This window comes from Poecile atricapillus, chromosome W, assembly GCF_030490865.1.
Source record: "Poecile atricapillus isolate bPoeAtr1 chromosome W, bPoeAtr1.hap1, whole genome shotgun sequence".
Classification (NCBI taxonomy): Eukaryota; Metazoa; Chordata; class Aves; order Passeriformes; family Paridae; genus Poecile; species Poecile atricapillus.
This window is the reverse complement of record NC_081288.1, coordinates 58,320,777-58,348,635: the sequence shown is the minus strand read 5'-3', so window position 1 is coordinate 58,348,635 and position 27,859 is coordinate 58,320,777. Positions and strand designations below refer to the sequence as shown.

At 37.6% G+C, this 27,859-nt stretch overlaps 1 protein-coding gene across 5 annotated transcripts; it reads left to right on the top strand.

Moving 5' to 3' along the window:
• LOC131592000 (zinc finger BED domain-containing protein 4-like) lies at nucleotides 1-25,083 on the top strand. Of its 5 annotated transcripts, XM_058863192.1 has the most exons (4): nucleotides 788-919; nucleotides 6,744-6,820; nucleotides 11,926-12,072; nucleotides 20,728-25,083. In XM_058863192.1, exon 4 carries the CDS (start codon nucleotides 21,132-21,134, stop codon nucleotides 24,648-24,650), a length of 3,519 nt encoding a protein of 1,172 aa, XP_058719175.1. In that variant the 5' UTR covers nucleotides 788-919; nucleotides 6,744-6,820; nucleotides 11,926-12,072; nucleotides 20,728-21,131; the 3' UTR covers nucleotides 24,651-25,083. The 5 variants fall into 5 exon arrangements, with proteins under 5 accessions (XP_058719171.1, XP_058719172.1, XP_058719175.1 ...); XM_058863188.1 differs by lacking the exons at nucleotides 788-919; nucleotides 11,926-12,072 and adding an exon at nucleotides 1-151; XM_058863189.1 differs by lacking the exon at nucleotides 11,926-12,072 and having other exon boundaries at nucleotides 735-874.
• The last annotated feature ends 2,776 nt before the right edge of the window (nucleotides 25,084-27,859 follow it).

Sequence of the window (27,859 nt, the reverse complement as noted above, 5' to 3'; positions counted from 1 at the left end):
GCAGCTGCTCAGCGCCGCGGCGGCGGCGGAGACAAAGCGCCGGGTAATGAATGGGACGGGCCCGCCCGGCCCTTCCTCTTAACTCCTTCGGGCCCGGCCGGCCGGCGGCAGCAGCGACCTCCGGCTTCCCCCGGGACGGCCGCCCGGGTAGGTGAGTAGTACTGTTCTGGCACCGGGAGGGCGCCGGGCAGGGCGGTATGGCTCTCTGGTCCCGCACTCCCCTCCCGGCTCCCCCCTCCCTCCCTCCCCGCCCCCCCCCCCCCACCCCGTGCCCGCCACCTCTGCGTTTGGCCTCAGCAGCCTCGGTGCCTTGCGCGGCCGGGGAGCTGCGTCCCGACCCGGCGGCGCCTTGTCCCTCCCGGGAACGCCCGCGGGACAGCGCCGCTAGGCCGGGGAGGGGGCGTGTGGTGGCGGGGCAGTGCAGGAAGCCGGGAACCAGGCCGGCGGTGCCGGCTCTATTGTCTGCGGGGCCCCGCGGGGGGCGCGGACGGCCCGGTGAACAGAGGTTGCTGGAGCCTAGGGGTTCGGTGCTGTCCCGGGCCGCCTGGCGGGCCCCACCGCCCCGCGCTTGGGGAGGGGTGCCCGCCGCGGGGCCGGGTGCGCCTCGAGCCCCCCCCGGCATTGTGGCGGCGCGGGCCGGGCCGGGTCGGACCGGCGGGACCCGCCGGGACTGAGCGCCCGCGCCCACCTGGCGGGGCCGCAGTAGCCGGGCCCGTGGAGGGAGCGGTGACCATGTGGCCGCTGCCATCCCGACCCAAGATGGCCCAGGCAGCCCAGGCGTGGAGAGCCCACCGCCCTCCTCAGGGTGCGAACCTGGGACCGGGGACCGCCTCGGATACAGTTCCCGAGTCGGGTGCCGGGACCGGAAAGCCCGGTAATCCTAAAAAGCGTTTTCCCTCTCCGAGAAACAGGACACGAGGTGGGCAGGCGCCCGCCAGCGGCTTCGGCCGCGGGGTGAGCGCCGCGTCTGTGTTTTTTTGCGGTGAAGTTCTAGCCATCCCTCCTTGGCAGAGTCGCTCAAGAACGGTGGCTCGGAAAAGTGCAGAATTTAGCTTTCATGTAGTGTTGCTCTCGTTTTGTGCTTGGGGCATGGCAATTTTGCTTAAAAATGTCTTGTAGCTTCTAGATCTACACTGAGGCAGCTTCTGATGTCGAGTGCTTGTGTTAGAATGCTTACTTGAGTTCTCAGGGTGTCCGATGCACTTTAAAATTGTCTGCTGCATATACAGCCTACTGAAAGTATAAAAACATGTATTATACTGAAAGGTTAAAGCCTCTTTTGCATTCATAGTGGCTCTATTTATCATTGCTAAGTTTAGTAGTTAGGCTTTGTAGTGTAGAGACCTCTCTCTGTAGTGCTTGTTAGAAGCAGTCCTGTCTTGTTTCTGAGGGGTTCCTTTGAGAAATTTCAATAATTTAGCATGAGCTGTCATGCTACACATATAATACTAAGCAGAGAAAGATTTTCAAGCCCCCATAATATGAATGTACTTTCCGGACTTTCCTTACACGTTGTCTTTATGGCCCACTATACATATGTATCTGTTTTGTTTTTCAAGAGCGTGAGTACAGCACTTTACTTCTGAAGGTTATTTTCAGTAATGCAGTGTTTCACTTTAAGAGCAGGCCTGCACCCTTGGGAGGACATTCTGGCTTACATTCTGGGGGGAGTGAAGTCTGGAAGACTTTATCAACTATCCCCAAGATACTATGCTGCTGCTAAGGAAGCCTGTGTTTGTGCAAATACTGGGCAGGGGCATTCTAGCTATTATTCACTATGGAGACTGGTTTTGCAGAGGAAAAAATTCTGTTCAAAACAAAATAAATTCTTCGGTGTACTTTTAAAAATTTGAGTGCTGTCCACTAGGTATAAGAGCAACAGGCAAGATGCTGACAGTTTTTGTACAGTTGGATGTGTATCTGCTTTGGTACTTTATGTTGCTAGTACCTTGCAGCTTCAGTAGATGTTGAGGAATTTATTCCATAGGCGTTCTCCAGAGCAGTCAAATGTAAGAATTAATTGAGAATAAGTAAAATGAAGTACCTAAACTAAACATCTTGGAGAAAAGTTTTTCAAGCATTTGTACTCTTACATAAAAATAACTCTTCTTGTGGTGTAACACCTCCCCATTCTTGTGACTGCTCTGCCTTGGAGTCTCCTGGGAAGCCTCGAGCAAACCAGCTGAGTGGTGAAGCAGTCCTTTGACTGTACCAGTTGGGCCGCGAGGGAGCTCTGGTGTAGTAAAGGTGGGAAAAAAAGGATAAGCAATTACCTCCTGTAGCTTTGGTAAACCATTTATCTGGATGTAGCCCAAGTGGAACGGTACCATTGTTACTGCACTTTGGGGAAAGGAGCTTAGTAGTTACTGACTTCATTTTTGGTCAAGAAGGAAGGCTTCTGATGACCAAAGTCAATTGTCTTCTGACCCTATAAACAGCAGTCCTAAGTGAGGCTGAGCTCACCTGGACCACAGCAGCCAGTCCCAGCACCTCCCAGAGCTCACAAACCTTCAAGTTCATGGTACTCAAGGACTGTCAGCTTCTCACCCCCCATCTCCATGTTCATCAAGGTGCAACCATTGCCTGTTGGGAAATTCAAAGGGATTTGACATATTTTAGTGAATTTCAGGGGAATTTTTCATAGGAGCCTTTACACTCATAGAAAAGGTGTATACATCATTTACCTGTGTGTATTTGAATCGGTTGTGATACAAATGTTATTATTTTGAATCCATAGTTAAGCCATTGTTAAAATTGTTGTGAAAACTAACAAATCACTTTGTAAATGTTAAAGTACTGAAGTATTAAGTGCTGCTAAATCCTTCTGCACCCTTATCTTTCCACCCATATTCTTTGTAATCTTACTTCTTTTGCATTCACAGCTTTTGTGTAAATTATTCCAAATTGCTTCTTACTTGATCTTCCTTTGTATGCTTTAGTCTGTGTAGTAAGTAGTATAGTGAATCTTGCCATTGAACTCTGTAAAGTTGCTTTTTCACATATCCATATTAAACCTGTCTTTTTTTTAAACACTTTGACAGTGTTCCTTTAAGCAGCCAAACCACTCATTCATAACATCTATGTAGGCAAAATTGTGATATGTACAGCATCCTCATTGATAATGTGAGAGGCAAAGTATAGAACAGCAGAAGGCTAGACAGGTGATGAGCTTAATGTTTGCTATTTGCTATCTTCCTGTTACTTTGCTGCAACCTCTCTGTCTGGTGCTTCCCCCTACTATGGCTTATTTTAAACCAAGACAGTAAATGTCCAGAGCAAGAATTGTGTTTGCAGAAGCAGCCAGTGTCACAGGTGCTTAGTGCAGAGGGGTCTTCTTCAATAAACATTAACATATCCCTAAGAATTATAACAGGGCCTTGGAAAATACAGGAGACCAACAGAATTTTACATGTTTATTTAAGATTGTCAATCCACTAAAGTACTATCAAATACTTTTTAAAACTAGGTATTACAGAAGGAATTGGCCTTTGAGTCTACTGGATTTTTCTGTTTTCTTCTCCTTTTTTTCTTGGATTTTGTTCTCTTTGAGTTTTTAGAATCCTAAATACATTAACTTCTGAGGCATTTTTTTTTCTCCTCTGAGAAGGTTTGAGTGAAAGAATGTGCATGTTGTATTTCCCAACAGCTTGCTGCAATTTATTGCCATTCACAGTGAAGAATATTTACAGGGGGGTTTGTTAATCCTGTTTTTTTGCAGCTTGCTTTTATTTTTTAAGAGTTTCATCTTCAAAGTGATCATGTTTTGCTATGGGGTTGCCACTGTAATGAACAGTTAAAATAATCAGCTATATGCAAATAACAGGATGATACAGTTTTATATAGAAAAGAATATTATAGATAGTTTAATGGGGAATTTTGCACCATATAGAGCAGAGTGTTTAACTCATCATGACTGACATTTTTCTCCTGAAGTAGGGATGATCTTCCTATTTTACTAGTGTCAACAAAAATTAATGAAATTCACAGAATGTTACCTGTTGTAGTGTATGCTTTCAAAATAGACCTCACAAAGAAAGAGTTCTTACATGGCAGATGTACCTTGTTTTCTGCACATCCTTGGCTATTTAATTTGTTTGTTACTGGCATGCTCAGTATTGCTCAATTTACAGCTATGTAATGATTTCATTTCATCCAATTACTGAAAAAATTGAGTACTTTCTGTGGCCTAATGGTAGCTTTCAAGTGAAATCTAGAGTTTAAAGCTCTCAGGTCAAGAAGTAAGAAAAACTAAAGCTTTTATAATACTTTTTTTGTGGTTTTTTTGTTCATTGTTTGGGTTTTTTTTGTTATGTTTTTTGTTTGTTTGTTTGCTGAAGCGAAGGAACTTCTGTCCTAAATTAGTGTGGTACATAGTTGAACCATGGTAGTATTGGTTTGGGGTTGTGGTTTGGTTTGGGGTTTTTTTTTTTGTGATGAGATAGAAGTCAATATGATGGGCTGTTCAAGCAAAACAGGGAAATAGCTTGATTTTTAAGGCCCTTCTTTTCATTCAAGTGTGATAATTCAGGATAAATAGTGATTTTTTTTTTTTTTTTTTTTATATTGAACAACATATTGAAAGGTGTGGTATAAATCTTTTCTATAGTCTAAGACTGGTTTTCAGTGGATGTTGACATAAGAAATATTATTATATTACTATAATCTCTATGTAAACTCACAACCTGCGTGCTCTCTTTAGCAATTACTGCGCAGTTGCGTCCTTTCTATCTCTTACCTCTTTCCCTTGCTCCTTTGTTGTTTAAGGACGTGTAGGACAATCCCTTTCTGAAGGTTTAGAAGGGAACTGGTTTTTTGTTACAGCTGTGTGAAAAGTTGTTGGATTTTTTTTTTCCTTGTTACACTGTGTCTTCTAGTTTTCATTCACGAATGTCATACAGATTGTTTTTCCTGAGATATGTTAGAGTAATTTTTGCAGGGAGTGTTCAGATTTTCTGTATAATTAATATAAAAGTCAGTTCTGGGGTGCAGTACTCATTAGCTTGAAAATCAAGGCTGAAAATAGGATTTTTAACAGCTGAACATTTTAGCAATACTTTTTTGCAATTATTTGCAAAATATATGGGAAATATTTAATAATATATTTCTCTTGTGTGGCAATGATCAAAGAATTTGTGCCTGTTTTACCCCAAATAGGTTAAGTGGCTGTTTAATAATTAATCTGTTTACCTGTTGCTGTCATTCTGTATGCTATTTTCTGAATCAATCTGCCTGCAAAAAAATCAGTTTGCCTCTAAAGAAAGTAATCTGAGATCCAGCTAAAATTACTTTTTGTGATTCTTCTCACAAAAATAAACAGTCAAGAAAACCCAAACATTAATTTGAATTTAATAAAATATTTGGCCTGGCACGAAACTATAGTCATCTTTAACAAATCAGAGAGGGGGAAAATGGGAATAGAAGGGTTGAGGGTTTCTGGTGTGTTCTAAAGACATCAGGGAGCGCAGGATGCATATTTGTACTTTATTTTGCCTGTAGTCTGATGGCTCTGGCACTTGCAAGGAATGTGGGAGAGCCAGGTTCACTTCCCTGCTTTGCCTGAGGAGCTTAATCCACATCTGAGGAGAGTTCCCTGACTGCTCCACTGAGCGCCCTGCCTCTGGTGGGTCTGTGTCTCCTTGGCTGACACCTTCCTCTCTGCATACATTATTTATATGTTGCTGTAATAGGGATAGCTAAAGTATCTCAACAGTCAAATTAGCCAGCAGCACAGCTCTGGAGGTGTTTCAATTGCTTAAGAGGCACTATCGGAATGGTTTTAAGTAAAAAATGTCAGCAAGAGAAATGATAGTTCATTTCATAATGCACACTAAGCCAGTCATCAGGACTGTCGGCCCTCTGAGAGATAATCTTCCTAAGCGAAAAAACTCTAAGTGTGGATATATATATGCATGTGTATGTGTGTATATATATATTTATAGTGTTAAACATCTCAGTCTGATTAAGAAGAGTAAGCTCTGCAATATAAGAGAGAATGCCTTGCAGATTATGGATTTTATAAGGTGGCAAAATGTTTTCCTGGTTTGTTGGGTTAGGTTTTTCTCAGTGTACTGGGGCCTCTGTACTATGGCACTCATTCTGTATATTGATGAGATCACTGGAACTGAAGTTGCAAAACTCAAAAAATGTGTCCTGCAATAGACTGTTTTGGTCTGTTTAGTTGCCAAGTCAAAATATGTGATCTAATATGCTCCACTTGCAATTGCTCATTTCTCATACATGGGGAATGATAATCTTGTGTTGATCCTATCCCATTGCATGTTGATTAATACATGTGGTTGGTGCAAGCAAGTTAGTTGGTATAAGCAATATGTTTGGGTTATGAAGAGAAGGTTTAACAAGGTGAATCCTGTAGTGTATGGAAAGGTGTCAGCAAGCTCCCATAAAATCTTGCATGTAATGTAGACTCTGTTTCATTCAGCATAAGCATTATAAAATGGAGCAGTGCTAAAATAAATACAAAAATTTGACTTTTAAATTTTATTTTAGCAATCATCTGATGGGTTTTTATTATTATTTTTATTTTGCTTTGGAGCTCTAGAAGTAAAAATGTCTGATTTTTCTTGATAATTGTGAGGGCTAGGGATTTGAAAAAAGCTGAGGTGTTAAGTGCAGCTCCTGGAGCTGTCACCTAAAGAGAAATTTGAAACATCTCATGAGTTGCCAATGTGACAGTTAATGTGTTTAAAAAATATTAAAAGCAATTACTTTCTTTTTTTCCTTAGATACAATCATCTCATTAAGTTTGAGTAGCAACTATTTAACCTCAAATGAAGTCGCCTGCCTGCAGTGGAACAGATGTGTAAGTTTGTTTTTCTAAATAAACTAGTGAGCAGCTTGTTTGTTTTGGGTCTTGTATCATTATTTTTATTAATTTAAAGGAAGACAATGGAAAAAGGTAATGAATAATTGTATGCCTGGGCACTGACTTGTCTGGAGCTTAATAATTTAGCACGAGGTTTGTATGAGTGCCTGAGCCTTAAAAATTTAAGTTTAGAAGCCTGGATATCTTTAGAGTGGTACAGAAATAGTAACTGTTTTATGATTTATGGGCATCCCTTACTCCGTGGTATCAGCTGGCATATATACATCCGTACCCTGAATTATACTGTTTAGAAAGTGGAGGTTACTTAGATGCTGCATTCATCCTGTACTCAAATTACAGGCATCTTAATCAAATTTCATGTCTTCATTGAGCGAGTTAGTTTTAATATTTTCTTCTAGGGTTTTTGTCTAAAAATATTAAAACTTTATATATTCAATTTGAGCTTTTGAATACAGATTTTTTGGAAGCCTGAGATTCCTAAGTAAGATGCTGTAAAGAAAAAATTGTTTATATGATGATAAGCATTTATATGTGGAGTAACAATAAATGTTGTTCTTGTATAGTGTTTCAGAACTTTGTATTTTTCTTATCTCATCCCCTCTGTGCCCTGAATAAAATACTTCAATTTTTAAGCCATCTGTATCACTGGTTAACGTGCATGTTAGCAACAGATGGACAGAATGTGTAAGATGGAGAAAATTTTGAGCTAGGAAGTCTTGGTGGGGTCCTAGAATCGGAAGAAGGCACCTCTAAAGGCCATGAAGTCAAACCCCATGCCATGAGGAGGGGCATCTTTAACTAGACCACATGAGTTAGAGCCCCATCCAGCCTGGCCTTGAGTGTTGCCAGAGTTGGGGCATCTACTGCATCTCTGGAAAACCTGTTTCAGCATTTAATCGTCCTCATTGAAAAAAATCTACTCCTTATATCTAGTTCAACTCTACCTTCTTTTTGTTGAAACCCATACCCCTTTTCCTGTCATTACAGGCCCTACTAAAAAGTTGGTCTCCATCCTTCTTACAAACTCCTCGTCCTGAAAGGCTAGTCTAAAGTCTCCATGGAGCCTTCTCTTTGAACAACCACAACTTTCACAGCATTTCCCTGTAAGGCTGTGGTCCCTGTAGGAAGAGAAGTTAAAAGTTTGATTCAGATTCATTCCTTGAAGGAAACTTTTCCTTGGTGACCAATACAGAAGATGTAGATTTCATTACATACTAAATCTGTCTGTGGGTTATTCTTCACCAGTCTAAGGAAAAATTGGCTGCTAGCGCTCTCCAGACCTAGAGGAGAGCTGAGGAGCAGGAGTGAGTAGTTGTTTGTACCAGCCTCCCAGGTCAGTTTTAGACCACTAAAGGTGTTTTTTTTCCAGAATATGCAAAAGTTCACTCTCCATGTAGTTAATGCTGTATTCTAATATACTCATCTCAGGGTCACTGAATGCTTTGCACAGTTTCATTATATGATGTCAAGCACTGTAGTATATAATACTCAAAGTGCCTTTCCATTGTGACTCTCAAGGTTAAATGCCTTCAATGAAAATAATCCACTTTAGTATTACCTGTCCAATGAAAATGAGTATCTGGTCTTTGTACCTTCGAGAACTATTTCTTGATTTTCAGTCTCATATGAAATAATGTTGTTGACTGCAAGCTCAGTGTTCTGATAAATCCTTTCTTAATTTGTGATTAAAACAGTACTCTCTTGAGAGTGGGTACCCTAAAAACAGATGCTTAGATAGAGCTGGAGTCTCCTGAGAACAAAGATTCTGTTGTCCAGATGTTACCTTTACTGTGAAAATTTTAAATTTCGGTAGGTCAGCACTGTTAATGGTCTACATCCTTCAGCATCCATTGTAATCCAATAGTCTTTCAGTTTGTATGCTATACAGTAATTCTTATGTGCAGTTTAGATCATTGAAGAAAAGCTAGTTCCTGATTAAAGGGGTCTAGTAGTGCTAGATGTGCCCTGAGAAGGTGGGAGAGAACAAAGCAGTGTGAAAACTGCTGCCTGTTTATGTCTCACATCCAACTACTGGCTCCTAGCTCATGGCAACCTTTCTTAATTTAACTGCAAATCCCAGTGCTAATATGGGCATAGCTCATGGCAATCATGTATTTTTTTCTGGTTTTTTACTCTGTGGTTCCCCTTCTTTATCCTTCATTAAAGGTGGAAATGTGATATGCATGATATGGGAGCATATGTACAGACAGGGGGAAAAAAAGCAACTGAAAGACAAGATTCTACAACTCATTTCATGGGAGGTTGTCACTTGCTGTGACTTGCATCAATAGCTGCTGAAACAGTGGGAAGAGTGGGTCTGCTTTCAGTAAGTGTGCAGATTGTGCTGTCAGCAGCATCCTTGCTTTGGTACTGGGAAATGGGAGGAATTGAGGTCCTGCTTGTTTCCTTTTCTAGTGATTTTGAGTTGTCTTCAGTGGCTTACTGAACTGTGGGGAGACCATAATCAATTTATGACAGGAAATACAATGATGCTCATAAAGAGCAGGAAGATTCCTCATCCTTTTTTAAAAATGTTTTTATTTCCCTTTTCTATAACTCACAAATTATTAAGTTTATTAAAATAATAATTAATAATAATAGGAATCAAGTGAATGGAAAGGGTTATCCATTTGTTTACCTGTTATAGTAATAGTGTTGTGGATCTTGCAGTGGATAGGACACCCATGTAGTTGTATTGTGTCAAACTTACTTAAAAACAGAGTTGCATTACATTAATTAAAGCTCATTAACTGCATTTTTTAAAATAAGTACTACAAAAAGCTTTATTCTTAATTTAAAATTTCTTGTATTTTTTGCTCCTTGAGCAAAACCTTATTTGGTCAAATTTAAGATCTGTCTACGGCAGTAGGATGGTTCTTCTATAAATAATTTCTTTTGAGAGAAGTACTTCCTGAGAGTGCTCAGTGTGGTGCTGGTGGAAACAGTATTGGCTTCCTTTAGCTTGGTTGTCTGAGTCAGTTAAGTCTTTGCAAAGTCTCACCTGTTGCTGTGGGATCTCGGTCTCTTCAGGGCTGAGCTCCTCTGGGATACCCCCTCAAAGGGGAGTTTCCTCTATCTCAGTTCTTTTTCAGGAAGGATACTGTAAAAGGCTTGTTAGCTTCTCGTTTCTCGTGTTTATTAATATATAATCAAGAGACTTGGCAGGTCTTCCCCAGACTTTCTGCACAAGTTCATCCACCACAGCTTTGGTTCAAGTTGGCTTGAATAGCACAGAATGGCCCCAAACTACGCAGTCTCTTTATACTTATTCTCACCCAATTAACAATAGACAGGTATATTATTTTTCTTAGTGACTTAATGATCCATCAGCTGTGTGTTGCACTGCGGTATTTTCTATTCAATCACTAACTATTACCTAAAAATTTCTAGAAGAAGATGAAGAAGAAAGAAGGAAAAGAGAAAACACTCTAAATCCTCCATCTTGTCTTCTGTTTTCTAAACTAGTTTAACTTTTTCACCCAGTGACTTGAGAAAACTCTCTACACACACTTTTAGCTTTTCTATTTAACAGTTATTTTCACGGTGTTTTCTTGGATGTCAGAGCTTGTTATCAGAGATAAGGGCACACTTTGTGCCTCAGACTAACTTCACCTTGCCTTGAAGAAGACAAAGAGAATATATCCCTAAAAGAGGTTAAGAGGAGAATCCCTCTTGTTATGGAGGCTACAAACAGGCAGGTTGACAAGTGAATACGAAGACGATGCATTGTCATTTCTCCCTCCCTCGCCTCTGTTCCATGACTAGGAGGGTTTGTTTTGAGAGGGAGAGAGATGTGATCATTGTTTTTTAAAGTGGGATTTCAGGTGAAAATGTCAGATGCTACTGATGAATGTACAATTTACTTAGAAAATACAGAATGACAAAAAATGCGTGAAAGAGGCATAAGAAGTTCACCCCTATTGTGGGCATGTGCATTATGCCTGCATGTGATATGGAAACTTGGTTTTAAAGTTACCTCTTTATTTTCATTACATTTCTTGTTCTCATTGGCATAGTGGTGAAACTGAGTGTTTCTGAACTCTAATTACCTTGGATAGTATTGTGAATATTGTTTTCTGTTTTATTTAGTAGATTTAATAAAGAGATGATCTTTTCCTTACTTTAAGAAAAATCTAGGCATGCTTCTTCAGTTTATTACATGAGCAAGAAAGAAGGTACTCTCAGTTGCAAATGATTCTCCAAAGAAATTTTTCATCTCCATACCAGGTGTCTTCTCACTTGAAATAAAGTTGTGTGACAAAAGGAAGATTAATCTTAGGTTTAAAAAAATCCCTATGAAGTACTTAAACTACTGTTCATACCCTTGAAAATATGTTTTTGTGGTCTTGGGTATGATGGATTGCATTTCCTTTGCATAACCTTCGAGTTCACAAGCATTCCAGGATACAAATGTTTTAATAGAAGCATATTATTATGTCATGTTACACATATACAAATACTATATATATAAATAATGGGAAATCTCTCAATAGCACTGTTGAAACTATCCGAGGTTAGTTAGTTACAACTAACTTGCATTAATATGAGAACAGAATTGGGTTGATGGATAGCTATGAAGGGTTTTTAAAAAAGACATCTTCAGACTTCATCTGGTTAGCAGGAAAATAAATACTACTACATGGTAGTCTTACCAGTTTAACAGGTAGTTCCATTTTGTATATCAGAAAAATTATAGTTATAACAGGTGAATGCAATATATTCTGTAAAGGACTCAGTTTACATTCTGTGAGGACTTTCTTCACTTTCTACTTACATGGATGTTTTCAGCAAGAGTTCCAAGAAGACTGACTACACAAAACATGGTGTGTCTCTCTCCTAACTGTTTTTTGTTCTTCATCATCCAGCCTATTCAGGTTTCTTCTTTACAGGTGTATCATTTCTTAGTGTTGGAAATCATCCTTAACATGCTTGAAGTTTCACTCTTATTGGATTTAAAGATAGACATTTAACAAAAATAAAACCCACAAAACTGTATGGTTTTCATTATGTTGCAAGCTAGGAAGGTAGAGTAGTCAGTAGAAAAATCACTTGTCCTAATCCTATCCCTTTTACTTCATCAGCTGTGGGCTGCATGGGAGGAGGAAGAGAAGAGTCTAATGGGCTATTCAGAGAATTGATCACTTGGAGAGAAGAGTTGTCAGAGGAGCTTTGCTTTGAATTTTCTCATGCTTTTCTGAAAGCAAGCTGCTGTTCTCAAGAAATATGGAGTAAATTTTAGTTTTTTTCCTTTCATTCTTTTCTGACTTACCTGTTGTTACTGTGGTTTTGGTTGTGTGCTTTTCCTATCCTGTGATAATACTGATGCATCTTTCCTACTCTGTTCTTTTTATCTTCTCCATTTTACCCTTGTGTTGTGTTACTGCAACCTTTATTTGTCTCCTGTCAGCTCCAAATTGTACAGCATGTGATACTAAAAGCAGCTTTGATGTCCTGCTCTAAAAATGCTCTAAACCAAACAATACATGCATCAGCTGTGTAAAAAAAAAAATTTCTTAACAAAACCACCTTACTTCTTCTAACATAAATCATATATGATTTTCCCCATCATATTAGCATATGATATTTGTTTGTCAAAAATTGTAAAGGATCAAAATATCAAAATAAATGTATAATTTGCTGTAGCAACACTGAACTGATGTGTAAGACTTGGGAAAATCCTGCTTAAAGTTTTAATGAAACTATTGCTTAAAACATTGGCATTTTAACCAGTGAAAGATCTGACTTTTGGTAGGTGTGAACAATACCTCAGAAACATATCCTGCAAGTATTGCATGCCTGATAATGAGAAGTAACACTTCAGCACTTGAGACAGTTTGGATTCTAGGCAAACGCTGACATGATTTACTTAGCGTGATAGATCTGTTTTTATGAGTATTCTCTTAGTAGAAGCTGGGACAAATTATTAGCATGTGTAGAACACGCATTTTTTTTGTCCTTCATAACAGTGTGCTGCAATGAGAAGTTAGTAAAGGACATGTGAAGGGATGTAGCCCCGTTTGAGATCTGATGGTATTTTTAGTGCACTAAGGAGAAAAATAGCAACAATTAAAGGCTTATCAGGTGGTTGTAGGTGTGAATAGTGCTACTAATTCCAGTGATACATAATGTTATGTGTGGTGGCACATGTAACATGCTTCCTTGTTTTTTTTTACTTGAAGTTGGGAGTGATGTTTTGACCAGGGTGATTATTTTGTTGTTGTAGCTTTACATTTTTATTTTACTTTCAAGATAAATGCTGTTGAAAACCGTATGGAATGGGGATTTCTGTGCTATAGGCTTTAGCGTGTTTAAGAATGTTACTTAAGTCTAGGTGGTAGAGGATGATGCTTCAAATAGATACATGCTTAGTACATTGGCAGATAAATTATGAAGATTGATTTCTTCAGAGATAAGGCTGAACTTTGACTCGGTACCCTGTATCAGATACCTGCTTCATTCTTACACATAAGAATATGTAAGAATTGTGCAGTGAGCCTGCATCACTTGAGTCTGATGAAACGTTTGGGTACTGAGCTTGTTTACCAAACCCGGTGGGCTGAATGGGAGCTTCAGAGCTTGTTAGAGATGCCCTCCTGTTGAGTCGCAGGGTCTGAACTTCTTCTCAGAGAGGAGCCTGGGTGTGGCTGGATCCAGACTTTTCATCAGTTTTTGTCCAAAGGATTATAGAGGTGTAATTGAACCTTTATACAACTTTGTCCTACAGGATTAAGGATGGCAAACCATATATTTTTATATAAATATATATGATGTATTATCATTAGATACAAATAATTTACAGAATATTTTACTACACAGTACAGGAACTGTAACAACTATTCTAATATAGTGCACTATGAAGCAGTTGTATGAAAGCTGGCAAAACAATTAAGTAGATTGATGTTACTCACCCGTAACAATGACCTTGGGCAAATCTCTTTAGCTCAGCCTCCAGGAGTAAGAGGAGTAACCTTGAGGGATGTTCCCCAGTAAAGAGACAAATCTCCATACATACACTCCAAGAAGGCTTATGTCAGAAGACCCTGCATTAAAATTTAGGACTGGGCTTTTATAGTGTAAAGTGACTGATGATGGTCAGATGCCAGGTTAGATGTCTCCAGCTGTGTCAACTCAGCAGCTTTGGACAAGTTATCAGTAGTATCACTTGTTTGTTCATTTATCCAGGAACAGATCTACCACACCTTCATCTCACTAGCAGGATGTTTTGCTTTGGGACTGATGAGTCAGGCAGGTTTCAGCATTATTCAGCACCAAAAGCAGTGTGCTGCTCCCTGCTTCATTTACCGCTTGTATATTTGCAGTGTTCAAGTTGGTTTACCCCATTCCAGGCAGAGCATCCTGCTACACCACTAAATAGGGATACCAGAACTAAATGTCAGCCCGATGTAAATAATATACATGCTAACTTGAACATCCTTATTTCTATCACACTTTAATTAATGGGAAATGTATAGTATCGTATAATAGTAATGTATCATATTTTAAAAGTATTATCTCAATTCTTTAAAGAAGCTTTATGATTGAGGATGTACAAGTGTAAGAACTGAATTAAGAACTGGATTCTCCTTTTTTAAAATGAATATTACTTAAATATATCTTCATTTCCACTTTGTTCCAAAGTTGTTTTTTTTTAATGATGCTAATTTGGAAATCATATTGTTTCTTTTCAGCTTTACCACTGTCATTAATTATTTTCAACCTTTTACACATTGGAGTACAAGCCAGTGTAATTTTTTGCAGGGGGAGCTGGCGTGAACACTGTTGCAGATGATTTAGGGTTTGAGGTGTAAATACTGCTGTAAAGCTGGAGCTTTTAGTTTTGAATCTTTTCTGAGGTTTCAGGGACTATTTGAAAATTATTAGTAAACAGCATCCCATTGACTTTACATGTTTACAGCAACAAGAGAAGAAAACAGCTGCACACATAAAAACATCTTTCAAGAGTAAGAAACTAAATTTGAGGAGTTTGAGTTTGTACAGTGTTACGTGTTTTCTGTGTGCTGGTTACATTTTAACTCAACACTGTCCATTTAACAATAGTCAAATGACTAAAATTTTCACTTCTGAGCTGTTACCTTCTTGAATTGTTATTAATTTGGAGGTGGTGAGGAAAATAGAAAACATAGTCTACTAAAGCAGAAAAGTGTAACTTGGCCCTAGCAGGTCTGTTTTACTGCTTAAAACATCTGTTCACAGTAAAATTATTTGATGTTTTGTGGGGCAAGAAAGAGGGGAATATTTACATTTATCTTTTTAGTCTCTGCTTAAGCTAAATTCCTGGATCTGTAATTAGAGTTGTGTAATCAGAGTGTAATGGTGACTGTTATACTTGGCTTTCTACACCTTTTTTCTCTGCCTGCAATGACTGATTTAGGCCCCAGCTTACACCAAGCCTTGAGTTTTCCAGTAACATGAAGGGACATGAGTGATCTTTATACTTCAGCAAATCAGAGGTCTCTGTGTCATGTCCTCACAAGTAGCACAAGCGCACTGGGGAGCTCACAGAAGACTATTCATGTCAACAAGGAGCAGTGTTCACTATTGGTGGTGCTGTTTCCACTCTTCAATCCTTTGTGTCCAGATGGAACATATAGGGTTGTGGATGTGAGAGGATGTTATACAAGTTGGAGAGAAAAACTCTTGTAAAATCATGACAGTTAGTGGTTTTCATAAGATCTGCCTTTCAGGTGACTCAGAAGTAATGGTAATTACTTTTAGAATAGTAAAGAATAGTTAAAAATAGTAAAGGTGTCAACTCTTTCTCATCCAGTTCTCTAGAAATCATACCGTCCGTGAAGTCCAGAATGATGTGTTTCTTCTATTAAGCCTGACTTTCTGTACTTTGTTCAAGATTAAACTATTGCATACCTCTAGTTCATATTAGTACATCTGTGCAAATTCCTGTGAGCTTCTGTGAGACTTGAGACTGGAACCCACCTTGTTTTAGTGTGACTGACATGCCAATTTTGCATTTCTAATTCTGCATTTTGACTGATCAGTATCATGCAAACCTCTAGTTTCTTACAGGTGAGCTAATACTGTAATTTTGTCATAGGAAATTTCTATAGAAAAAATGCACTGTTCTTAGTTTTCCTTCTTCAAGGGATTTGTAACTTTGAAAAGCAGTAAGTTTCATCTGGACTATAAATCCATATGAATATGTACTACTTATTTGTTCAGGATTGTGGATGTCTGTTCTCTGGATTTTTGTGGGGGGTTTTTTTGTGTGTTTCTGTTTTGTTTGATTGTTTTGCTTTAGCAAGTGTTCCTTAATTAATATAGTACTTGCCACTGCAGTTGAAGCAAATAATTTCTTAAAGTATGTGCTTCTTATTGCTTGTATTGCTTGCTCTTAGGTCCTCCTAATAATGTCTGTACATTTCCAAAAATAAACAAGATTAGCACTATTATAAAACAGACATCCATTTGTGCAAATTACTATTAATGAACTTTTATGTACATCTTATGCTCAAAATCTATCAGTACTTTTGATATTTTTTTTCAAACTAGTAAATGCTTTTACTTTCACTTTCTCCACATCTTTCTTAAAAGAACTGTTCTTGCATTTTGCTGGTGTGTGTCTTTGTATTTACACTGCATGCTCTTCAATAATAATGTAATTTTTTTTTTGTTTTAAACTACTTTTTCTGGACCTTTATTTCCACGAAGATTCTGTGATATAATAAAGTTCATGATTATCGCCTGGCTGTTCAATCTAAAATCTAAAATTGTTTAAAGCTTACAGGCCACGCTCTGCTTTACAAAAAATAATCAGCTTATGGTTCAGTGTTCTTGCATACTTGTCATATTTCTCTGTGTGTTAATGTATGTCTCTGCAATTCTGAGACAACAGCGTTTCACTTTTTACCTCCTTCCTTCAGCAGTGATTTCTTCTGGTCATGGCAGTTTGCTGTGGCGCTCAGTATCAGTGACATTCTCTGCACATTTCTTGACAACTACTGTATGCTTTCAGTAATCCCATTTTTGAATGGAAAATCCTATAAAATGTTTCTGTTGGCTTCTTACCACAGCAAACTATTGTTCAGGAGGTAATAGTCCAGAGTAGTGTATTTGAGTAGATAGTTGTTCTTTAGTTCTATTTATTTTCTTTGAAGATTGTTTTGTTGCAAGGTGACTCTCTATCTCATTGTGGAGATTTCAAAAGCATAAAACACTTTGAGCTAACTGCCTATAGCTTTTTGCCCCTTTGAAAACATTTTCCTTCTTGAATATCCTGTTTGTTTAGCAGTAGTCCTTAATTTTGAGTAGTTTGGGTTCAAGGGTAAATAAGCTATGTAAACATGGTCATAATCAAATTCATACTTTGTTCTAGGAGACTGTAAAATTTTAACACATCCTTTTTGGTTTCTTATTAAAACAGATCAACTTTTACATAGAGTCGGCATGGGAGGAGGAGATGAAAAACATTTGTTTCTAACCCTGAGTATTCTGGGGAGTGTATTCTAAAGAAAGTTTCATTTGAAGATGAAAGGGTGTTTGAAGGGAAGGAGCTTGACTTACTTTTACAGTGTGATGTAGCATGATAACACAGAATGATGGGGGTTGGAAGTGACCTCTGGAGATCAACTAGTCCAACTCCCCTGCTATAGCAGGTTCAGGTGGAGCAGGTTGGAGAAGATCTTTGTCCATTTTGGTTTTGAATATCTCCAAAGGAGACTCCACAACCACTCTGGGCAGCTGCTTCCAGTGCTCTGTCACTGTCAAAAGAAAAGTTTTTCCTTGTATTCAGATGGACCCTCCTGTGTTTCAGGTTTGTTCGAGTTAGGTTTCCTCTAACCAGACTGCCCTGCTGATTGCAACCCTCTGAGCTCTGCTATTTGTCCAGTCCTCAAAGCAACAAAAATCATTCTTAGATATTTGAAAGAAAATGGAAAAAAATACATTCAAAATCTTCTAAGGGACATCCAACTTTGGGGATTTCCCAGGATGTGATTGTCTCCTCTAATCTCAGCTATTTCTGAGCTTATTTCTCCTGTAATCTCAGGTCATTTCTAGAAGGCAGCAATAAGGCTGAGAAAAATACGTACTATGTAGCCAGAGACCTCTAACAGCCATAAAGTGGACAAGATATAAATAACTTTTTCTTGTCTTACACTCAGTCATAAGTACAGTAAAATAGTGTAAATGACTACAGTCTATGAGTGCTTTTAAACACTGTTAATAGAATAACTTTGTTAACAGCATGCAGTCATTTTCACAGCTAAACATAAATATAAAACTAACAGCCACAAAGGGAGACCTGGGTTTAATTGCACAAAAAGAGGACAAAACCCATGTGAATCAACAGCTGAAGAAGTAAAAACTGCAATCAAAAATCAAGGATTCAGAATATTCAGGAAGGATTTTCGGTGGACCAAGAACAATTTTTGGTCCTAAAGAAATGAAGATAGTAGAGTCAGGAGCAGATGAGATTGCTTCCCACATTTTTTGGTGGAGGAGAGTATGAATATTAAAAACACACAGTGACAGCAAGGAGAAATACTGAAGAAAGAAGTCTACCACCATGGTTCCTGCTTCATAGCCCAAACAGCTCCCTCACCTCTTCACCTCAGCTTCAGTAACTAAGACTGTCAAGGACCACAGCCATCAGTATTTAACTACATGGCATCAGCTCACTGGTATTGTGTACTCAAAGCTAATTTAGGATAAGATGATTACGGCCTAAGTATTTGAATATGTAGTGATAATGCCTGATAGTGATTAGGAACTTAACCACAATGTGTTGTTAATGAATGCCAATCTAGTTAAGTGTGGTTATAAAGTTTGTAACTGGTCTTATTTATCAGGTTTTCAAATCTTCCCATCACAGTTACCTTAAGCTTCACTGTGTTAAGCAGTAACTGCTTATCAGGACAGAGGCAATTGAAGGGTCTCTGTTTAAAGCCTAGAATTGATCTTGCATAGCTGAGAAATTAAAGAAATCGCAGGATAAAGATGTGATTACCTGTTTTGAGCTAAAAAAAAATTGCACAAAGCTTTATCAGAACCCGATGCCAGTGGATATACACATTTATTTTGTGTGAATCTAGCTAGTAATCTGTAATGTCCTTACTGTAACTTGGCACTTCCATGCATAATTTATGTTCTGTAAGCTCTGCATCAAGCCACTTGCTTATGAGCCTTTCTGTTCTGTGATCCTAATTCACAACAGCTTATTATATTTTCTTGTTTTTCCTGTTTGCAGTACAAGCTCCAAATTCACAGCTTAGATCAAAGTAAAGATGAAACAAAAATCCTCTTGAATTGATTGCTATTAAGAAAAGTTGACAGTGTTACACTCTTTCTCTTGTCCCAGATCCATATATGTCCGTATCATTAGTATGTGTGTGATCACTAATTTCTATTTCATTCAGTTTAGTACTGAGTCATGTAAATTTAGTCTGGCTGCCAGAATTGTTCTCAGATGTGATTTCACAAGCCAATGGAAAGTCCTGTGAAGTGTAAATTTCCTGTAGAAATCTAAGGTTTTTCTTTTTCATCAAGTCTTTCCCTTCATTGTTCTTCATGCTCAACCCTCATAGCTTTTGATATCTGAAAATATTTTTTTTTTTTCCCTGAGAATGAGAAAGAAAGGCATAAATACTAAAACTCACACAGAAAGAAAAGCAGAATTGCTTCCTACCTCTTAGCAAGTTCTGACTGCTCCATCTCCCTTTTCTTAAAATAGCTGCTGTAAGATCATTGCCCCTCCTTTTCCCTGCCCCTTCCCTTGCACTGGAAAAGAAAGGAAGTTGTAACGATGATAGGCTTTCCATAAATGAGAACTACACAGAAAGTGTTTCTAATTTCTCTTGTAAGCAAACCTCAGAAGAAAAATAGTTAAAATAGATTACAAAGCTATTATGACATTGATCTTGATACAGGTGGGAAATGTCAGTGTGAATAACAACCTTCTTAATATGTTTTGTGGCTATGGCTAATTTTAACATTGCTGAAATCATAGAATATGCTGATTTGGAAGGGAGCCATGAGGATCATCAGTCCAACTCTTGGCCTTGCACAGGACATTACAAGAATTACCCCAATTCTTCCTGTCTTTTAGTAACACATAAAAGTTGTGGAAACTTTCTAAAATAATCAATTTAAATTTGTGTTTTGTCTTCAGCTGTGCAGAAAGAGTTCCATAAAATATAGTTTGCAAAAATTGCAATGCAGAGTGTACCATCACCAGTGTGGCCAAAAATGTTTATTATCTTGAATTAAGGCAGCAATAACTGCATTAATGACACAGAGGAATAAATGAGAAAGGGTCTGGCAAAATTTAAAATTCTAATATAATTGCAGTGTTAAAAAAAGTGACTGACAAATGCAGACAATTTCTTCATATTTGTGAGGGACAGCTCAACAACTTGCTTGTAGTTTTTGAGGCTGCTGTGTTGCCCTTTTGTATGCACCTTTTTATGCAACTTCAAAAACCTACTCTTTATGCTATAGTATATACTTTATACTATAGGTGTATATATAGGTAGATAGAGATACCTATATATTATATGGCTGTAGATATGTGTGTGTATACTTTGGTATTTGTGTGTGCATGCAGTGGTTGTATGATAATGTAGGATGAAGCATAGGTATGGGCATGGAAATACAAAAGTGATGCTTTGACTTGGATTTTTGTCAAAGTTGAACCAGAGCTGCATGTATAGACACATATTTGCCCACAGTAAATGTATTGAATAAATGTTGGGCTTTTTCATTTTTTTTTCAATAGTACATTGAATAGTTTTTATCTTAAAGGAGAAAAACCCAAAACATAGAATACTAAGTGCCTGCTTTCATTTCACCTTTACTGTAGTTCTTTAATGTGTGTTAGTCAACTTTGTCTTCTGATTTTTTTTTTGTAGATGGTGTAAAAGAATCTCAGTAGCCCAATCAAGATGAACAGAATGGCTTTCTTCAACAAGAAAACAGAACATTCATTTTTTAGGATTATATCTACAACATGAAGCATTTAGCAGTAGCTGTCTTTGAGAACATTCATCTATGACCTGAAATGTCCTGATCCTGAGAAAAAAAAAGAGATTCCATTAATTAAGTCTATAATTTTTAAATGCATTTTCATGACTAATTATATTTGCTTATGTACAATGCGGATACAGAATTCATAAACCAGAGATTATTTTAACACATGCACAGATTTTGTTTTACATTCAGTATACAAGTTACAAAATTTTAATCAAATTTTAAATAATCTTTTAAATTATCTATATTTATTAATAAATGAAGTCTTGGCAAGAATTTATCATCCATGGACATGAGTAAAGCAGATTCCCCCGGAATGGATGATACTTTTGTATTGGGAAAAATCAATAACTTGAAAGTAGAGCAAGAAGACGACAGCATTAACTGTACTCTAGAAAGAACGGGTATAAAGACAGAACAAGATGATTTCAAACATGTGGACAGCAGTGATGAACAGGAAGACAAAGAAAAGAACTTCATTACCAACAACCCTGGCAAATATTTGTCTACAGAAAATGAAGATGATTATGGATCTCTTTTTTCTCAGTATAATAATACGCTGTACGATGTAGCAATGGAAGCTGTGACACAAAGCCTCCTTTCTAGCAGAAACATAAGCTCCAGAAAAAAGTCACCTGCTTGGAACCATTTTTTTATATCTCCTAGAGATAGCACGAAAGCAATATGTATGTACTGTATGAAAGAATTTAGCAGGGGTAAAAATGAAAAGGACCTGAGTACAAGTTGTCTCATGAGACATGTGAGAAGAGCACATCCCACTGTACTAATTCAAGAAAATGGAACTATGCCAGGTATATCTTCCTTTTCTTCATCTACATTACTGCTGCCACCTCAGTCTGCAGATGTTGGAGATCTGAGTTCTATGTTATCCCCAATAAAACTGGTCAAGAAAATGGCTTCTAAAATACCATCTCCAGATCAAATAATTGAGGAATCTGTTTCTATCGTTTCTTCTGAAGAAATATCAGATCTCTCAGTTTCTGAAAAGTGCAGCAAAGAAGAAGTCATGGTTGGTTCATCTCCACAGCAAGCTAACAACCAATATGATGACACTGTTGAGAATGTAGCAGAAAAAACAGTTGTACTTCCAAAGAGTGCATCAGGTTCTAGAAGGAGATCTGCTGTCTGGAAACACTTTTATTTGTCACCTCTAGATAATTCTAAAGCTGTTTGCATCCACTGCATGAATGAATTCAGTAGAGGAAAAAATGGAAAAGACCTAGGAACGAGTTGTTTAATAAGACACATGTGGAGAGCCCATCGTTCCATTGTCCTGCAAGAGAATGGGGGGGGTACCAGCATACCACCTCTCTACACCACACCTCCTACTCTCTTGCCTTCTTTACTACCATCAGATAGCGATCTGAATTCTATGTCATCCTCTCCAGGAAAACTAATAAAAGAACCAACTTCTGTTTCTTCTTCTCCAGACAGAATCTCTGAGGAGATCCATACTAATCTCACTTCTGGAGATACTCTAGTGGAAGACTCAATGCTGTCATCTTCTGATGATATAGGTGAAGTCTCCTTTGTTTCATCTCCTGAAAAACAGTGTGAGGGATTAGGTCCACTAATATTTGAACCTACTGCTGTGTTTCAGCAAAATAAAAGGATTATGAAAAGGCTTAAGTCAGAAGTCTGGCACCACTTTTCACTCTCGCCTGCAGACAGTTTAAAAGCAGTATGTAGATACTGCAGTTGTATGATAAGTCGTGGTAAGAAAGGAGATGTGGGCACAAGCTGCTTAATGAGACATCTATACAGACGCCATCCTGATGTAATTGGAAACGAAAAGAGCTTTCTTGATGTGAGTTTGGCAAATTCTCCTTACGCCACTTTGGCTTCTGCAGAATGTTCATCCTCAAAGTTGACTGACTTGCCTACAATGGTTACACATGATAATCAAATTATATTTCCTGTTAATAGTAAGAAGACCTCAAAACTGTGGAATCACTTTTCAATTTGTTCTGCAGACTCGACAAAAGTAATATGTACACACTGCGGACGTATAATAAGTAGAGGGAAAAAGCCAACAAACCTAGGCACAAGTTGCCTTCTAAGACATTTGCAGCGGTTTCATAACAATGTTTTGAAAACTGATGTTCCAGAGACAGTATTATCCTCATCTACGGATAATCACATGCCACTCCGCACAGAAATACTAGGATCTTCAAATTTTGATGAAACCAATGACAAGTTTTGTGACTCTCACCCAGTTGCCAAAAAAATCACAAGTCTTGTAGCTGAAATGATTGCACTTGACCTTCAGCCATATTCTTTTGTAGACAACATTGGCTTTAACAGGCTGCTTGAATATTTGCAACCTCAGTATTCTTTACCTTCTCCATCTTACTTTTCTAGGACAGCAATTCCAGATATGTATGATAATGTAAAACAAATAATTATTTCACATCTTAAAGAAGCTGAAAGTGGAGTGATCCATTTTACATCTGGAATATGGATGAGCAACCAAACACGAGAATATCTAACCCTGACCGCTCACTGGGTAACATTTGAGTCTTCATTTCGACCACAGTGTGAGGATTACCATTGCTCAGCACTATTAAACGTATCACAGATCGATTGTGACTACAATGGAATCAGTATTCAAAAGCAGCTAGAATACTGGTGGGAAACATGGATTACTTCCATTGGACTTCAGATTGGGATTACTGTTACTGATAATCAGAGTATAGAGAAAACTTTAAATGAAGGTGATCATTCAAGTGTACAATGTTTTAGTCACACTGTTAATGTAATTGTAAATGAGGCTATTAAAAGCCAGAGAATGGTTCAGAATTTGCTTAGTATTGCAAGAAAGATCTGTGAACGTGTCCATCGCTCAGCAAAAGCAAAAGAGAAGCTAGCTGAGTTGCAAAAAGAGTATGAGTTGCCTCAGCATCAGCTAATACAAGATGTTCCATCCAAGTGGAACACATCATTTCATATGCTTGAACGTCTTATTGAACAGAAAAGAGCAATTGATGAAATGTCAATAGAGTGCAGCTTTCGGGAACTAATAAGTTGTGACCAGTGGGAAGTCATGCAGTCAGTGTGTCATGCTCTCAAACCTTTTGAAGCTGCAAGTAGGGAGATGAGTACACACATGTCTACTCTAAGCCAAGTGATTCCAATGATTCATATACTTAACAGAAAAATAGAAATGCTGTTTGAGGAAACTATGGGCATAGATACTATGCTGAAATCTTTGAAAGAAGCTATGGTGAGTAGATTGTCCTCCACGCTTCATGATCCAAGGTACATTTTTGCTACACTTCTGGATCCCCGGTATAAAACATCATTATTTACAGAAGAGGAGGCTGAACAATATAAACAAGACTTAATCAGGGAGCTGGAAATAATGAGTTCTACCTCAGATGATGATAAACCTCTTTCCAATGGATGTGATATAGGTTCACCATCTACAAATTCATATGGGGAAGATAACCTTTGGTCACTCATGGGTGACATGAAGAAAACAAAAGACCTGAAAGAGAGAGCAAAGTTACCAGAGGAAATGGTGCTTTCTTACTTGGAGGAAGAAGTGCTTGAGCATAACTGTGATCCTCTAACTTACTGGAACTTTAAGAAGTCATCTTGGCCAGTACTGTCAAAATTAGCTGTCAGGTTCTTGGGTTGTCCACCAAGCATTGTTCCTTCAGAGAGACTGTTCAGTACATCCAATGAAAGCAACAACTTTAGTCAGTCAAGATTAATGATTGAACACTTTGAAAAGCTTATCTTTTTGAAAGTGAATCTTCCTTTAATATACTTCCAGTACTGAAACTAATGAACAAACTTCTAGACTAAATCTATTGTTGCTCACTGGATATTAACTATCTATAACTCGGATTTTTAAATTGCTCCAATAGGGGCCATGTATGACATCTAATCAGTGACTATAATTCCAAATTTTAGGTTCATTTTTTTCAGCTTTCAATATGTCTACATGTGCCTTATTCATAGTACTTCAGGCCAGATATTGTATATATGTTTTTTAAAAGTTCACACTAGAGATAGCCTGTCTCGTCAAATTATACAAAATTATGTAGGTTTTAATCCATAATTGTAAATGAACTTTAAAAAGCTCAGTCATTTGTTTTAATAGAATGGCAAAAAAAAAAAAAAAAAAAAAAAGATGTAAACAGTTCTATTCTGTAGTTTTTTATTCAATTATTATGTAAAAACCATAAACCAGGTACTGTATTTTAGTTGAACATTGCTTTAATTGCGAGAAAACAGGTTTTGTAGTTGTCAAAAGAAAGATGTACGTGAAAGATGGGGTTCAAGCTGTCTTTTTATCATATGGTGTTTTTAACTGCAAGCCCTAAAGTACTTAAAGGATTAAGGAGTTACTGAGGACGGTGTGTTTACAGGAGACTGTTGACTTAATATCTGAAAATAAATTTTAAATTTAACATGAGATGGAATGTCAGTTATACAGCAGTCGGTAGTAAAACTTCCCATTATGGGTTCTCCTGTTCAAGTTTTACATTTTAAGTGAATTACAGAAATATTCTGGGTATTTATAAAAGGTCTTGGAAGTTCTCTCAAAGTTTGTGAATTAATGCTTGTTATTTAATGCCATGTACAAAAAAAGGCAAGAAACTTACCACGAAGATTCTAATGTAATTCTGAAGCCTTTTCTAATCTTTAGTGCATCAAAACTTTAAGGTCCCTATTGTAAAAATTGAGCCCTTACTCATAGTGTAAATTCAGTTGTGTAGAACAGCCTGTTTTAAAGCTCCTAGTACAGAAATAACTGATCTTCTGGTTTTCAGTAATAGCCTTATGGATATGGTGCACTGCTTAGAACTTCATGTAGTAAGGTTGATTCTTAAATGTTGGTGTCCATCAGGCAAACGGAATATAGAGCCTTTAAAACTTCAAATAATGGAAAAAGTAGCCAGCATTTTAATTTGAAAGGAACATTCTCCTTAGTTTAACTCTAGAAAGATTCATCTTATCATTTCAGTTTTCATTGAATACATTTTTGGGAAACAAGTCATCATTTGCCTATGACCTTTTAGAAAAGTTGTAGCTTTGTTAAAATACTCTACCTATGCCTAATCTAATTTTGCATTTACTATGTTTTAGTGTATTTATAAATGGTGAACTCAGTTTCTGAAATTAAACATTTTATTTGCAATTTTCCAGTGGTAGTCAACACTGCCTTTTTTTTTTTATTGTGGATTTAAGACAACCATTGAATAAAAATTAATTCAAACAGTTGTAATCATAAATATACCACAGAACAAGCTGTGTGAAAAGATGGGTTTTCCATTTAGTTCTTTGGACTTGAGCCTGGATTCTGCTTCTTTTCATTTTCCAAAAGCTGTTTTAACTTCAGAAAAATTAGTTTAATTATTTCACAAGTGGCTCTGGTTTCCATGTGTCATTTCTCTAAACATTTTACTGTTTCAGGTATTTCAAGTGTTATTCCATCATATTATGTTTATACCTGTACTGTTTAAGTAAATTACTACATCGTGTACTTGGGAAAGACTAATACTGTTTTTTCCCCTGCAGTATTTTAAGATGTTTACTTCTGTATCAACAGTCATCATCTCTTTGGTCTTCTAGGGTTAAATGAGAATAGCACACATTTTTTTTGCAGTAATAAAACAATTTGTTCTCATTTATATATAGCTGGAAGTAGGTGAATTTGAAGCAGCTTATTGGGAAACATGTTTAAATGGTTACTGGTTAATCATTACCTCAATTTTTTCTTCTACATTTTAACTGTGAATATAACCTTGACCCTTGTAAAGGAGATTTTTAATCTCTCCAAAGCAGTGGAGAGAAAATGAAAAAAAAAAAAATCAAAAACAATTTTCTTTTTAAACAAATGATACAATTTTCACTCAAGGCTTGAATGTAAATACAACCTAAGACTTAGAGCATTTTGGAGTCGCATCACATGAGGAGGAATGCTGGCAGTGAACAAGCTCACCTGAAAATCACAGTTCTCTGGACGCAAGCATCTTGGCTTCTAAGTCTTTGCTGTAGCTCCTATCAAACTCTCTGTGTGGAAAGTTGTAGTGATGGTATTTTGTAGCCCCAAATCTGCTTCTTAGTCATACAGATAATTGTATAGTCATGCTTTTTTGTCAAAACTTACAGAGAACACAAGAACTAGTCACTGTTTTTAAAAGTAAAATTTCATCAGTTGAAGTTAGTCTATTTATACTGTGATTTCCCTTTTTCATTTTGGTTTGGCTTGCATTTTTTAAGGGCTCCGTGTTTAAGACCACACTGTTTCAGTGTCAGCTTGGTTAAATTAAATAAAAGCTTATGCTAGAATTTTTTTAAGATAATACACAGGCCCAAAAGACCTTAAAACTGAAAAACTTAGTCTTATATAAAAATAAGGGAAACTGAGAACATAAAGTTGCTATTTTCAGTTGTAAGCCTTGATCCTTTTATAGGAGTTACAGGAGTATCTCCTTCAGGTCAGGCACTGCTGCCTGTGAGAAAAGAATGACTCCAAAAGAGGGGCTGGAAGCTTTCATTGAATCTTGAGGTAAGTTATTGAGTGACTGTGTTTTGTGTTGGGTTTGCCTTATTATTTTTAATGTAAATTCTCAGTGATTGCCAAAATTCTGTTTTCACAACCTTTCTCATATTTGTAATGGATAAGATGCCCCCTATTTTTACAGTGCTTTCCCTCAGACTAATAAAGCTGTAAACAGTAGGAGTTCTCATCAACCCGAGTTTGTGCTGCACCAATCACTGCGGCAGCAGACAGTTCCCAAATGCATAACATGCTGACCCTGCAACAGTGATACTTAAACATTAACAACTTCAGAAATAAATTCAGTAAGCAGTGCTTTTTCAGTGTTAGAATAGAAAGTAAAGTGTAGATGATACTTGGTCCTCATAAAAATCTTAAAGCTTCTGCATCTTTTAAAAGTAGGCAAAAGTAGGTGTAATAACTATACACTGCAGCAAGAAAAAGTTTGTAGTAATAAAAGTAGGAAGAAGCTGAGATCT

Excerpts from the sequence above, each read along its gene's own strand:
- LOC131592000 (XM_058863188.1), top strand. The coding sequence starts at position 21,132 with ATGGACATGAGTAAAGCAGATTCCCCCGGAATGGATGATACTTTTGTA.